The 16,070-nt window shown below is 36.5% G+C and overlaps 1 protein-coding gene across 3 annotated transcripts in view; it reads left to right on the plus strand.

Annotated features, from left to right (window-relative positions):
* Positions 1-15,538, plus strand: part of LOC120780286 (YTH domain-containing family protein) — a 70,820-nt gene extending 55,282 nt beyond the window's left edge. For all 3 annotated transcript variants that reach the window (XM_040112552.1, XM_040112553.1, XM_040112554.1), the window contains 5 exons: positions 13,217-13,344; positions 13,407-13,568; positions 13,627-14,264; positions 14,321-15,212; positions 15,266-15,538. In XM_040112552.1, coding sequence (XP_039968486.1) covers positions 13,217-13,344; positions 13,407-13,568; positions 13,627-14,264; positions 14,321-15,212; positions 15,266-15,286 — 1,841 coding nt within the window. In that variant the 3' untranslated portion in view covers positions 15,287-15,538. The remainder of the gene's footprint in view (positions 1-13,216; positions 13,345-13,406; positions 13,569-13,626; positions 14,265-14,320; positions 15,213-15,265) is intronic.
* Positions 15,539-16,070: the final 532 nt, after the last annotated feature.

The raw sequence follows: 16,070 nt of genomic DNA on the forward strand, positions 1-16,070 counted from the left end.
TTATTCAAAATAGTATGCTTTTGCTTCAATACAGCTTTTTGCACAGTCCAAAAGCATATCAAACCATTGTTTTATCTCGTTTGCCGCTATGGCCACCAGTAAGGCGGTGCAAGCCCTTTGAGTGGCTCTACGTCGGCATAACGCTTTCCTTTCATGGGAAAATGCATTTTACGGGGAGTGGTTAATGGTTAAAATGTGATTTTTGGTCAATAATCGGTTTAATGATGTCCTTCGAATGTTGGTTTCTGAGCAAGTTTTGGTCGTCACAACTGCGGAACAAACCGTGCACACACCTTTCGTAAGCCCAAATTTTCGGTCAAAATGCGATAAATCGATATTTTGGAGAAATTCAATTCCATTTCCATGAATTTCAAAGATGATTTTGGTTGATTTTTGATGAATTCACGCATAGTTTCCATGGAATTTCCGGTGATCACGGATTTAGATTGGCCCACATGTTGATCGTCATTTATGTCCTCACGACCACTTTGAAATCGTTGAAGCACTCTGCTACGGAATAGGCAATCATCGCCATAAACTTTTTTTTATCAATTGAAACGTTTTGGTAAAAGTTTTACCAATTTGAAAACAAAATTTAATGTTGGCTTTTTGTTCTAAGCTCATTTTCGCACCGATAACACAAACAAACATATGTACTGACACTTAAAACGTAGTAACTTCACTTTCAATCTATGAAATGTCATTAAATTCTCACTGGACAATCGATAAAGATAGCAGATTCTAACGCACCAGTCGACATATATGTAGATGGCGCCACCGGGGAGCACTAGATTCAAAATTTCCGTTTTACTTTGCAACGCACCTTGTATACATATATGTATATGTATAGTAAAAGGGCTTTTACTTTTGGGAGAGCTCTAAATCCTGATCAAAAGACGATAAGTCGGTAACAGAGCTTCTCCGAGAACGTCTTGAGAAAAAAAAACACTTTGTAGTGTTCACCATAACTCGGCTAGAAATTATCCGAAAATAAAAAGCCAAGAAAAAATTGTCAAATTAAATCAAATCCTCCCCCCATCGTTCTCTGATATTTTATTTTTTTAATTTAAAAAGTTTTGACGGCCATTTAAGGTGAAATCTGCTTTTTTCCACTAAAAAATTCCTCCATTTTGTGGGTGGAAAACACTCTTAATGTAAAAAAAAAAACGAAGGAGGAAAGTATTTTATATGTCAAATATGGGTACAAAGTTTGAAATGAAGCGGTCAAGTAGTTTCAGAATGACAGTGAACACGGACTTTACATTTATTTATAAACTAAAAAGTGACGAAAAAATTACCCTAGATTGTCAAAAGTATGCTGAATAATGTACAAAAGATCCGAATAAAATTACTGAATCCATATTTTAGAAATAAATTCGCAAAAAAAGTATTTTTTTACCTTGAAACCCCTATCCCTCTCTTAAGAAACAATTCAATTTTATTTTTATAACAGATGGAAAAAAGGTAAAAAATTCGTGGGACATAACTCATTGCACTAACACTTGGATTATCGATATAAGCACTTCTAACGATTAATTTACCGTTATCTGGCAAAAAAAGAATTTTGCACGTACTTTCAATATCAAATCGTAGATCAGACTCCAAATAAAGCTAGTAAAAATTGTTGGCAAAGCACCTTCAACTGAACTTAAATTATTAATTGAAATCGAAATCACAAAAGGTGTGCGGCAAAGGGAGCTTTACAAAAAATATTCTCAGGGGTTATCAACTATTTCGGCTATTTTACGCAAGAACAAAGCTGATGGAACCGTTAAAAAACTTAATATTAGGGGACGTCCTGGAGTTACTTCCGTAAAGGATGACTTGAAAAAAGATTCAAAGATGTCAGCAAAAAACGTTGTAGATAGCTTACAACTAAGTGTGAGTATTTAGTTTCCGTGCTGCGAAAGAACCATATATTTAAAAAAAAAATCGATAAGCACGTTTGGAATTTGTGAAACTCCATATCAATTGGTCTGTAGAGCAATGGAAGTCAGTATTGTTTTCAGATGAGTCAAGATTCAATTAACAGAACTCAGATAGAATGATACGTGTACGAAGACCAAGAGGAAAGCATTTAGATCGTCGGTATATGCAGGATACAGTAAAGCATAGTGGGGGTAATATATTGGTGTGGGGATGCTTTTCTGGTCAGGAAGTAGGACCTATTTACAAAATAAAAGGGAACATCTGAAAAACCCCACGCTATCCAAAAAATGCCGCCTGAATGCCGTCCAAAGTTGTGAAGGATCGGCTTTAGGATGAAAAATTTTATGTTATGGGACGGGGCATCTCGACAGGATAAAATCTATGTCTTGCGAACTGTATTGCCGTGACTATTGCCTGTGGAGACTCCACATTGCTTATATCTTACAATATATCGCAAACTAATTCGTATGCCATATATCGTAAGCTATAAGCTGTCACTTCAGCAGTTTGACAGCGCAGTTTTCATTTCTATGAAAATTTCGAAGAGGCAACATATCCCATTTGCACATATGCCGACGGCATTTTCATTTCAGTAATATGAAAATTAGAAGAGCGAGTATTAAGACGGTTGTGTTATATTATAGAAATACAGTACATTTTCAGAATAACATTTTTTCAAAAATTAATATTTAGTTTAATATTGTTAATTCACAGAAAAATTATGCAAATTGGGTTGGGAGTAAGCGAAATTTTAAATATAATAAACTTATACTAGCGAAAATCAAAATATCATTGCTCATTTTAAATTTATTGTTTTAATTGGTATATAAAGTGTATGCCACAATTATGACATAGTAGTCCAAAAATATGAATTCTTATTTTTCCCAGAAATATACATTTGTAAAAAAAAAGGATCTTTATCCTTTGTTATTATTTCATTTTTCCCAGAAATACATTTGTAAACAAAAGGATCTTTATCCTTTTTTTTATTTTCCACATAAAAGATTTAAACAGTTCAAGGGCTCAAAACATGGGCTACATCAGCTACCTACCCAAATGCTACCTTCGCAAATGATAAAATAAATTTTTCAAGAGCTCAAAGCATGCGCTACATCAGCTCGAACCTACCTACCCTACGCCTTTGCGCAAATGATTATCTTATGATAACAAATGCCCACATACAGATTTGGCAATGGCAATAGCAATAGATTTGACAGTTCGCAAGACATAGATTTTATCCTGTCGAGATGCCCCGTACCCTACGCCTTTGCGCAAATGATTATCTTATGATAACAAATGCCCACATACAGATTTGGCAATGGCAATTGCAATAGATTTGACAGTTAGCAAGACATAGATTTTATCCTGTCGAGATGCCCCGTGACATAAACCCGATTGAAAACTGATGGGAAATTGTCAACAGGCAGATTAGCAGGGAACAGGTCCACGGTAATAAAGACAAGCTATTTGATACCTTGAAACGATCCTTGAATGGAATAAATGACACACATATTAGTAATTTTAATTTAAAATTATTTTTTTTCTCATATTCAGCTAAAGTTCAATGAGTTATGTCGTATGAATTTTTTACTTTTTTCCTTACGATCCTTCGCAAAAAAAAATATTCTTCTAATGCATTTATCTAAAAAGTTATGATGGAATATGTGTGAAACTCGAATTAGTCCAATGCGTTTAGTCCGACACTGTATGTTTTCACACGACATGGAGTTGTTTTTAATTGTACAACTCAGGGCGTGGGTGTGTTGTGTGATATGAATATTTTATTATTATTTTTAGGTGTATACATAAACGATACTTTTTATTTATGATTGTTGAATACTTGCAATTGCATGTAAATGCATAAACACATAAATAAACACATAAAATAGTTTGTTTATGTATATTATGTATGTTTTGTACTTCCTCAGCACTGTCAATAATAAGCATATTCAAAGATATTTAAACAGTAGGCATAGTAGATTTTTTGGACGCAATATATACAGTGTGCCGTCCACTACATATTAGGATCATCTGCAATGTGTGTTGTTTGGCGCTTTCGTTCAGGTGTTTCGTTTCCTACTTTTAAATTTCTTTTTTCATTTCTCACTTTATCTCTCTAGAATGCTTTACTTTACCCACTGAAGACAAATATGATAAAATTAACAAAAACTAATTCAAATTGCTGCAAAATTATGGAATTATACATAATTTTTTAATTTTGCTAATGTTTTCATAGATTTATGTATGTGGAAAGCAATAACAAGGAAATCCGAGAACTAGCAATGATGAACGATAATAATGATCATCACAATAAAAAAATTGTTCCATATTTTAATACCAACGTCCCGTTTTGTGTACCGCTATTGTACCTCGTCATTTGATTCAGAAAAGTTATGCAGCCAAATATAATTTTCATATTAGCACTTCAATTATTTTGTGAACATCTTTATGTATGTATCAATATACATCAAGTGTACGGCTACGTGTATTAAATATTATACGCAAATCTTATATACATACATAGTATGTACATACATATATTGATTTTCAAAAACTATCGTATAGAGTTCTTAATATACAAAAGGTTTTAACTATTTAGGGGTTTATTTCAGCAATTTAATATGCTATTAGAAAGCAGAAGTAAATTATATTACATAATTACTATATTTATAGTCCTTAATTTATTTCGTTTAATTAATGAAAAAAAAGCTTTTATTTGCTGATCCAAAAGCGTTCGATTTTATTGTTTTTAAATTAATAACCCGTTTAAACTTTGTATTTCAAATACTATTTCAAAAAATAAAATTTTAATTATAATATATTAATATAAAATTATTAAAAAAAATATTTTTCATCGCACGCCAGTCTCATATATTTCGATCTCATTTTTGTAAGTCTCACTAATTCTAAAACTATTTAGTCTATAACTGAATGTGTTTTGTTTTTAATTTTTAATATTTTTGATAAATAATATGTCACTAACATATTTCTAAAAAAAACATGTGATACCACAAAAAGTACCGCTATAAATGATGCCAAACAATTAATACGGAGCAGAGAACCTGCGTATATCATAGAGAAGGTCCACGATTGGGGATATTTCACTTTTGGGATATTTACTGTTTTGGATGACCGTGTTTCACCACACCACATAAAATGATTAGCGTGTGTCACCATAGTTTACATCAGGGGCACGAAAATAGCAGAATTGAGCATTTTCAGTGATAAATGAGAAAAGTTATGCTAATTTCAATGTTTAGAAACGTACGCTTACAGATTCGTATATTTGCAATGCGTAAAAGACTGCATACAATTTATATATGTATATGTATGTATTTTCTATATATTTTATATCAAAGCACACAAGCATGTACATGTACGTACAAATTGAGCCATTTCATAATGAATTCCTTAAAACCTTTTGAAATATGTAATAAAGTCAAGTTTATGTTTTTACCTAAATATTTAGTTAATGTAGGTTTGATAAGATATGTATGTATGTATATATTTATATATACCATACCATACGCATAATGTTTGTAAATTAGTCCACACACAACTATGCATGTAAATATGTACATATGTACACATATTGTTTCATGCGAAATCTCCGTTGTCCCGGATAACCAATGGTCAAAGAGTCAATGTGTCGAAAGACTTACGCGACGACAAAGCGTCCCAACGTTGTGGTGTTGGTAGAAAATCCAAGCTGTGCCGAAAAAAATAAACGAATGGCCGCCGATTGTCACTACTTCCCTTGCCGCTGTAACAGCTTCTCCAACAAACCAGCGTAGATATGTATGTATGTATGTTTGTGTGTGAGCTTGCATACATATCGAATTCGCGGAAAAATATTTTAGAATTTTAACTTTTCTCATTTCTTTCTGTGAAGAAACATCAGAAAATTGTTCAAATTATGATTTTTAGCTTTTGCCATGTTACAGCGTCCGTTTTTATGAATGATGCGATTTGGCTGTTGAAAGTGCGCTTGCGTTCATGACTGAAAATGTTGTGTGTTTTTCTACAAATTTGCGTATCGACTATTTGGCTGCCATATTGACTTGTTTTTTGTTTTGTTGTTTGTATTTTTTGTGAGTGACATACATCATATTTACATGTGTACGCAGATATGTATATATGTGGGCTTGTGTATGAATTATTTGTGTGGGAATGTCATACGCATATATTTTTTTTTTTTAGTAGGGGGAAGCATCGAAAGCCGGAGTGCGGAACTTTAATCCGCTAAACCTAACCTACTCCCAACTCAAGACTCTCCCACGGAACCACCGGCTACGTATTACTTCGTGGGAGGGACATGACATTTAAGTCTCCTCTATTGTGCGGACTGACGGACGCCTAGTCTGTTAAAAAAAGTTTGATCATTATGAATGCTGACGCTTCGCTGACAGCTTTCCATTTATCAGTCGACTGACACATGAGAGTCGTTAAATTATCGACCGTGAAACTACCACCGAGTGCGGTTTTTAGCTTTTCCCTTGTATTCGAAAATCGAGAGCAATAAAATAATACATGTTCAGAGTCTTCTATATACTCTGTACACGTCGGACAGTTCGGTAGCTTCTAAAGCATCCATGTCCACTAAGTATTTGGATCATATGGAAATCTAGGTCCCCATGTCGTCTGTCTATCCACGAGTGAATGTCCGATATAAGTCGATGTGTCCAGAGCCCTTTGGATGAGGAACTCCACCGCTCCTCCCACATTTTAGTGCTCTTGTTTCTCTCCTCTGTCCTTGCCGATACTGATTTAGGCGTTGATAACTGATATAAACGCTCGAGTTTATCTCCCTGGATGTCAATGGGCGGTATGCTGGCTAATACTTCAGCAGCTTCGGTTGATATAGTCCGGAAAACACTTATCGGGGAATACCTCTTCCTTTATACAAGCGTTGTACATTTTAGCGAATACTCGAGGTTTTGAGCTTATGGCTTCTTTCAGAGCTCTGTTTGGTATGCCATCCAATCCAGGCGCTTTGATGTTTTTGATTTTCTTTGCTATTGCCAATAGTTCGTCTTCCGTAACTAACAGCGGTGACTCTTCATTTCGTCGCTTACCATATGAAATCCGGTCGTGTTTCGGGAATAATGTTTCGACGACTTTTCCCATAAAAGAGGCATCTTTAGGTTGCTGCTGCTTGTTTTTAAATCTCGACATACAGATTTTGTAAGCGGTACCCTAAGGGTCAGTGTTTACTTTCTCACAGGGCTTCTCAAAACATGATTTTTTGCTTCGGGTAATTGCCGGCTTCAGGAGCTTCTTGTGGCTTTTAAATTCTTCGTTAAGGCGATTTTCGTTCGTTTCGCCCCGGTTACGCTGTAGACGCCGTCTGGCTGAGTGACAAAACTTGCTCAGCGTGGAAATTTCCTCATTCCACTAATACACATGCCGCCGCTTGTTGTGATGTGGCGTTCTACGCATTGTTGCATCGCATGCTGCGACCAGTTCTTTTCGCACTGCCGATACCAAATGGGCGGCTTCGTCACCTGATGCCTTTGATGCACTTCAGACTAGCTCAAACAGGTCTGAGTCGAGCTCTTGTCGCTTCCAGCTTCGTTTTCGGGAAGTGTTTCTGCTAAGAAGTTCCTACTCTCGGGAGTATGAAATTTGTGCAATAATTGCCATATGATCACTGTTTGTGTATGTGTCAGATACCTCCCACTTAATGTGCCTGCTCAGCGAATCATTTGCAAACATAATGTCAATTATGGATCCTTTATTGCCTTTTTGGTAAGTGTTTCGTGTTCCGGTGTTCATTCATTGTTAAGTGCGTGTGACTCAGATATTCATGAATTAGCCGCCCGCGGTGGTTTATACATCTGCTGCCACATGCAGTTGACCAAGCATTCAAATCACCCGCTAATATAATAGGTGTTTTGCCTCTGGTTTCTAAAGATACCCTTAAGAGGAAATCTTCGAATTCTGTGATTGTTGCGCTGGGACGAGCATAGCAGCTTACAAAATAAATCTCCTGAATATTCGCCCATGTGAAACAGTTATGGGCTTCTTTGGGGCAGGTCTTAAAAGGTTGCCCTTTACAGGACTATATTGCCAGATTTGTCTGCAATCCATGTGCTTTCCGGACGCTGGGAGTATTGTTTACTTAGTATGACGACATCAATGTTCTCTTCTATGATTGTCTGATCTAGCAGATCTTGTGCTGCTGCGCAATTTTTTAGATTCAACTGTAGTATCCTCAATTACTTAGAGATTTCATCATCTCGAGGTACTTTGGGCAAGTCGTGCTCAATACAGAGTGCTCCCCTTTGCAGAGCATGCAGCTCGGAGCGTTTGTACACGACTTTGCTAAATGTCTTGCGGTTCTACAACGTGTGCATAGGGAAGATCTGTCTGTCAAATTGCAGCATTTACGAGTCATGTGCCCAGATGGAAACACTTATAACACCTGGGAATAGGCGCGTATTCTCGAAGGCGACAGATGGACCACCTAATCTTTATTTTTCCCAATTTGAATGCGTGCTGAGCATCTTGTGCGCACATGCATACAAGTGCTATTTGTGTGCCACTACACGTTTTTCGCAGGCTTTTGACACTTGTTATCTCCACATTTTGGTTTCCACACTCCCTTTTCAGTGCTGCGCAGTTTTCTTCGGGAGTTGTTATTTCGTCCAGGTCTTTGCATACAATCGTAACGTTGTGGGGTTTTGGCTGTATAATAGCCATTTCTCCAACCACTCCCTCCAAGGAGCTTTGGAAAGATTCGGCTTTCGTTTCTGCTCCATTTTTCAGTTCTAAAAGCAGGTCTCCTTCGAGTGTTTTCCGAGCATAGGTTACGTTCTAACCCAGCTTTTCGAGCCCGCGATTATTCCGCATTTTCAGTTACGTTTTTTGGCTTTTTTGTGGGTGGTAAAAAGCCTGATGCCGCTCGCATTCTTTTTGGGGTATTATCACCTCTACCGATAGGGACTTGAGATGATTTTCCTATTATCACTCTTCTCGATGGGTTTTCCACTCTTTCATCTTTGGCGTGTAATGTCACAATGTTGCTCAAAGTTCGCGCATAGCCTGGTTAATATGCGTTTGGCTAGTTTGCTAAAAATGCTAGCCGTTTCTCTGTTTTGCGATTCCTCGGGCTTAGAGCCTTGTCTTACATGATCGGCAGTATCACATTCCTTATTTGGTCCAGCAGCGGCGCGGACTCCTTATTTTTTCCATTACTCGGCGTTCTCATTATTTTTGAAATCCTTCGGAAAGGATTATGCGGTGTTCGCCCAATACTATTTTCGTAGGCTATACCTCCGAAAAAAAGATAGTCTGGGAACACCCATCGCTGTGCTTTAAAGCTTAACTTAAAAACAAAACGGTTGGCAATGCCAGAACCGAAAGAAAAAAGATAACAGCTGATACTTGTGTTTTCGATGGATGGCAATGCACAAACCAAAAGGAAAACGAAAACACGAGGAAGGGAACAGCTGATCGATCAAAATAACAACAGCAGAAAAAGGAAAAATATAATTAATTGCACGTTGTTATAGGGGGGAAAAATCAAACTATTTTGCAAATTGGCGCGGAGAACAAAAGGTATGTCCTATTGATTATACATATATAAGTATATATCAAAGTGTACTTATCTAATCCCGTATGTCTGGTGTCCATTTAGCTGGTCAATCCTCTCGGAACGTCTCACACAAAAATCCACTTCTTTCTATATAAAAAACTAGAAATTTACTAAGAAATTTCGGGAACACAGTAAAGACACGTTTACTTCACACGTCGTACGTATCGTCGCTTTTCACGTCACATATGCATGTATGTATGTATCAGAGATCTGCATGCGGTGGCCGCAATTATTGTACACTTAGTCAATACTTCTTGCTTCTGCGACTGAACACTGCATTGACTGCTACGTGTGATGCTAAAGAGAGAGAAGTGGATGAAAGAACACCAGCGCAAAGCGAAGAGTGCGCATAACATATTGACTTCGGCAATGAAGTGTTTCAAGCGTTACGCACGAAACAAGCAGACACTTTGTTTGACTTGTTGCCGAAGGCATAAGACACTGCGTTTAGTTTATTGCCGAAGGCATGACACTTTATTTGACTACCAACAACATGCTTTTGGCGCTAACAAAGGAACGCAATTGAACTTCGGCAATAAGCTAAACGCAGTGTCTTATGTCTTCGGCAACAAGTCAAACAAAGTGTCTGCTTGTTTCGTGCGTAACACTTGAAACACTTCTTTGCCGAAGTCAATATGTATATGCGAGCTTAAATTGATCGTCACATGCGGTGGTGGTGTGCGCTTGCACTGCATGCTTTGCGCTGGCGTTCAGTCATCCACTCCTTTTAATGTAGTTTTCATTCAATTGTGATAATATCAATTTCTAAGTAGTTTATTATTTTGTTTTGTTGTTTAAAATTTATCGACACCGCTTCAGCATAGAGTCAACTAGGTTTCGGACCCTAAACCAATCCTTTGTATACTTAGCCGTGTTTTTAGGGTCGTTGTCCTGCATATATGTATATCCACCTAAGTGGCATATTGTCTTCAGCATACTATAACATAAATTCTTGTAGTACGAGGGCTGCTATATACTTATATTTCTGGCCTAATAATGAAAATAGGAATATTTATCAACGAAAATGGTTTTATTGTTTTTCAAAATATTCTTCATCAAGATTTATACACTTTTGCATGCGCTCAAACCAATTTTCGAAGCACTTTTGTCCACTCCGATTGAGACACCTCCAAAACATGGTTTTTGAATGCTTCAACAGCATCTTCTGGCGACGAAAATCGTTGACCACGCATTATTTTCTTGATGTGTGGGAATAAAAAGAAGTCATTGGGTGCCAAGTCAGGGCTGTATGGCGGATGACCCATCAATTCGACGTTTTGGTCGGTCAAAAAGGCGCTTGTTTGAGCCGATGTGTGAGAGCTCACATTGTCATGGTGGTGTACCACTCAGAATTGACCGTCCTACGTTGCTCAAGCGGAACAGTCGCCCCATGACCAGTTTTGCCGAAGAAACAGGCGACCATTTGCTTCGAAGTGCTTCTTCCACGAACAACTTTCGTTGGATTTGGCTCGTCTTGGAAGACCCACACGGTCGATTGCTGTTTTGTTTCGGGCTCATACGCATAGATCCATGATTCGTCACCTGTGACGATCTTATAAACGTCTTTTGAAGCACCGCGATCGTATTTTTCAGCATTTCTTTACACCAATCCACACGAGCCTTTTTTTGAGCGATTGTCAAATTGTGCGGGATCCAACGAGAACAAACCTTTTTTACGGCCAGGTGTTCATACAATATCGAATGTATGCTGGTGGGAGAAATGCATAGGCATGCCTCTATCTGAAGGTATGTTACATGACGGTCTTGCATTATCAGTTCACGTACGGCATCGATGTTTTCTGGCACAACGGCTGTTTTTGGACGACCTTCACGGAATTCGTCTTTGAGCGAGCGTCGGCCACAATTGAATTTGTTGCACCAGTTTTTCACAGTGCTATAGGATGGTGCTTCATAGCCATACAAAGATTTTAGTTCATAGATGCACTCTTGTGATAATCCACGTCGAAAGTTGTGAAAAATGATCGCACGAAAATGTTCACAAGTTCATTCCATTTTTTGGCCGAGATGAATTTTTTAATTCCCTGTAAATAAAACATTTCACGATTAAATGACAAAACGTTCTGAGTGATGTCAAAAATGTCAAACTTTCCAATGGAAATGTCAGATTGCACCTGGCAACACTTAGTGTTGCCCTAGGCCAGAATATATATAGCAGCCCACGTATACAACATATAACGATTTTAGTCATTCTACCAGACTTTTTGGCGCATTTGCCTCTCAGTGTGTAGATTATTTTCATTAAATTATGTGAAAACATTTTCCCTAATATACTTGAGTAATGCTTCGAATTAACGCAATCAGCTCAAATACACCCGATTTAATGATTTCCAGCTTTGTAACTGAGTTTAAACCGTACAAGTGTTTTGTCCGATCGTCCGTGCAAGCTGTAACTTGAGTAAAAATTGAGACTTCTTGATGAAACTTGGTATGCGAGTTCGTTAGTACAAAAAAATTACGAGTTCGTAAATGGGAACGGAATCAGACCACTGCCATGCCAACAAATCGCCATTAACCGAAAACCTAGAAAGTGTCATAACTAAGCACTAAATTAAGATATAAATCAGTAGCATGAGGCACCTGCGGGCAAAAAATTTTGAAAAGTGGGCGTTTCCCCGCCCTTTATCTAAACTCCTAATGCTATAACTGAGCGCAGATATTATAAGAATTCCTACCGACAGTGTGAAAATGGATGAAATCGGAAGATAACTTCGCTCACTCCCTATATAGTGGTACTGTTCAAACCTACTAAAAACGCAATAAATCAATTACTAATTACGCCAGAGACAATAAATTTTACCTCCGAGATGGTATAAGAAGGCTTTTGGGAGCGGGTGTGAAAATTGGACGATGGGCGTGGCACCGCCCACTTTTTGGTGAAATCACATATCTCGGGAACCGACCGACCGATTTCCACTAAATTTAGTACGTAGCATTCTTCTCATATTCCTACTTATATATTACGTATAATGATTTTCGATTTTTTAACAAATCTTACGTCGATGAGTTATATAGAGAATATGTATATATGTACATATGTAGTATAAAATTGATTCTCTGATTGACGTTTTACATCCTAAAGTATTTCCTTGACTTTGATTCTTGCAAGTTGCAAGAGTATAAAATGTTCGGTTTCACCCGCATTTAGCCCTTCCTTACAATGGTTATACCATTGATTTTCTGTAAACGTACATCAGCATTAAAAGTTGACTAGGTTTGTGTTAAATGATTTCATAAAAGAAAGATTAGATTAAAAGTTGAAGAATCCACTTCGACCTATTGTTATCACAGTCATACGTTCTACCAGCTAGGTGTTCGCATACTATTAACGCTTTTGGTGACAATCGTGGCTTCTATGTGTTTTTTCACCTAAATTTATAATCTACTACTTGCTCTAAGGATATAAGAGATCTCCTTACCGCTTACGGAATGATGGCCATTTTGTTGAATGCCATTGGATGTTAGCAAATGGAAAAGCTCATCTACCACCAGATTCCAAAATACCCCATGGTCGTTTCTAGTTGGCTGTTACGTTAACCCTTAATAGATTTAATTAATTAAAATTTTGTTATTTTTTTTGTAATTAAATATTCTACATGTATTACCAGAACCAAAATGTAACTTAATATGTACATATATATCTATAGCGATTATTCTATTGAATTTTTTTAGACTCCGTTAAAAAGAATGGTAAAACAGGTAGTTTTAACCATACGAAAAGAGATGACTTTCAGTCAAATTCATGGGGGAATCAGAAAAAAGGGAAAAATATGAACGACAATCCTTCAAACATTAACAGGGTAAGTATTATTTGCCATTGAAAAAAGCGAAATTAGTATGTAAAAATTATATATAATAATAGGCCATCAGAACAGAAAATATGTATACAATGGGTAAATTCGAGAACAAAGCGATTATAAGTGCTCCGAATGAGGATAAGAAAACAGTTACCACAGCTTCTGTTGTACCCAAAAAAACGACTTGGGCGTCAATCGCTTCGCAGCCAGCCAAATCGGCTCTAAGGGTACCGAACAAGTAGATAACCTTTTTTGAATCACTTATATAACATAGTATAATTTTAGACCAATCTTTCAACATTAAATCATAAAAAAAAAGGGCCAGGCATGCCTCCACCGCCAATGGTACCGGGAAAACATAACTTGGATGTTAATACGTGGGAATTGCCAAACAACAATCCTCCTCCTGTACCATCTCCACCTCCGTCGACTGATAAATCATTTATTGAAGTTGATCCCAATTATACAGTTGGAGTTGGATGTGATTATGAAATAGAAGAGAAGGCCGACAGAAGTCACAAAGGGAGTCAATATATTCGCGAAGAAAATAAACTGAATTACAATAATAGTAATTATGGACGCGCGCGAACTTCACCTATAAATAATTCGCGTAAGAACTGGTCTTTACAGATCTTGGAACAAAATAATCGGGGGCCTGGAAATACAAACTTAGGTCATGTTCGTCGATCCGATAATAATATTGCAAATTGTGGTTATCAAAGTCGATTCACGGAACGTAAAAACTATACTCGTTTAACGGAACAAGAATCTACTATAAAAGATATTGCTGAACGAAGTATTGATTCATGCCAGAATGTTGACGAAATAACTACAGAAGTTTCAAATGCAGTGCTTGAAAAACTATATGATAAAAACAATTATAATCCCTTGGAAATTGACTTGAATATTGCAACTTCAGCTAGGTATCTATATGACATTTGTAATATCTGTGTAAATAATTTATTTCTGATGCTTTTAGATTCTTTGTTATTAAATCATATTCCGAAGATGATATTCATCGAAGTATAAAGTATGAAATTTGGTGTTCAACTGATCATGGCAACAAGCGACTTGATGATGCTTTCAAAGAACGTCAAAAGGAGGGTGGGCAAGTTCTTCTCTTCTTTTCTGTAAATGGTTCCGGTCATTTCTGTGGAATGGCTCAAATGATCACCGCTGTTGACTATAATTCTACATCAAGCGTATGGTCTCAAGATAAGTGGAAAGGAAAGTTCAAAGTGAAGTGGATTTACGTGAAGGATGTTCCGAACCTTAAATTAAGGCACATACGTCTAGAAAACAATGACAATAAATCTGTTACAAACTCACGCGACACTCAAGAGGTGCCTAATGCTAAAGGTATCGAAGTTCTTCAAATACTCCACTGTTATAAGCATTCTACATCCATTTTTGACGACTTTTACCATTATGAAAAAAAACAAGAAGAGGAAGTTTCAAAGAAGCCAACTTCTTACGATAGTGTAACAACGACTCCACTTATAAGCAGACATTATAGTCGCCAAAGTGATGATCGTGATAGGGAAAGAGATATTCGAGTAACTGGTGGGTCTCAAAAATTTTTCACTAGTGGTACCGCCAGTTTTCGTGAACGAAATAATTCTTATCGAGGAAATTTCCATAACTTTAATGAACAGCGTCGAAATGAAAGCCATAAAATGAACTTATCTTCAGATTCACAGCAAAAAGAAAGAGATGAAAGAGCTGATACTGATGTAGATAGGGATAATAATGAATATGGATGTCGATATGGCTCTAAGCTCGATTATATTCAACGTTCCAAGCACAACAGGGAACGTGATTTATGTGAAAAAGAAACAAGATATCGGTCCTCAGCTAAAGAAACGCTAAAAGTGAGTTAACAAAAACAAAACAAAAAATAGTAGTAACTTTGCTTTTTTTTTAGGACAACGAATATGGCTATTGATAATTCACGACACAAAGCTGACTAAAATGATTATTAACTTTGCACATATTATTACGAGATAAATCAGTAATACAATGAAGAAAAAATTATTGAACAATATATTATGAAGAGTTCAATTATGTTGCTTTTTTGGTGTAAACTTTTTTCGTTGACAACTAAAGCATCCAAATATTCGAATCTTTACGTATAAATTAAATATTGATTTTCCACAAAACCAATTGATTAAAGAGATTTAAATCGTCTTTCCATTAATGTACTCTGTAATCAATAGAAAACTTATGAGTTGGCCTTAGTGAACGAAATTACCAATCTGGTACGGATTAATTAATTACTTCAGATCGAATAGAACAATCGTAACTGCACAATATAACCGTTCTGGTTTTTCTTTTAGAAATTAATCACTAACACCAATTTTTAGTTAATTTCGGAAAAAAAAAAATATAAAAAAAATTATTTTTTTAATTATATAGAACTTTTTTTTTAATAACTTACGCTTACGACGTTAAAAAAACGTATTCGGAGTAAGAAGTATCAGAAGGACAGTTGCACGAAAGATCAAATTCATCTGAAAGAACCAGTTTAATTTATTTTTGTAAATTTCGATGATTTTGTGAATTTCGATGAAATGAGTGAGGCTGAAGATACCAACAATGAGTATAAAAGATCTTCCATTATGGTCAATATAGTAACGAAAATCTTTTGTTAGCGGCTATAGTTCCACCTCTGGCAGCATCCTAATTTGAAGCGAAAGATTTTCTATTATATCTGCACCATGAATTAAAAA

This window comes from Bactrocera tryoni, unplaced genomic scaffold, assembly GCF_016617805.1.
Source record: "Bactrocera tryoni isolate S06 unplaced genomic scaffold, CSIRO_BtryS06_freeze2 scaffold_25, whole genome shotgun sequence".
NCBI lineage: Eukaryota > Metazoa > Arthropoda > Insecta > Diptera > Tephritidae > Bactrocera > Bactrocera tryoni.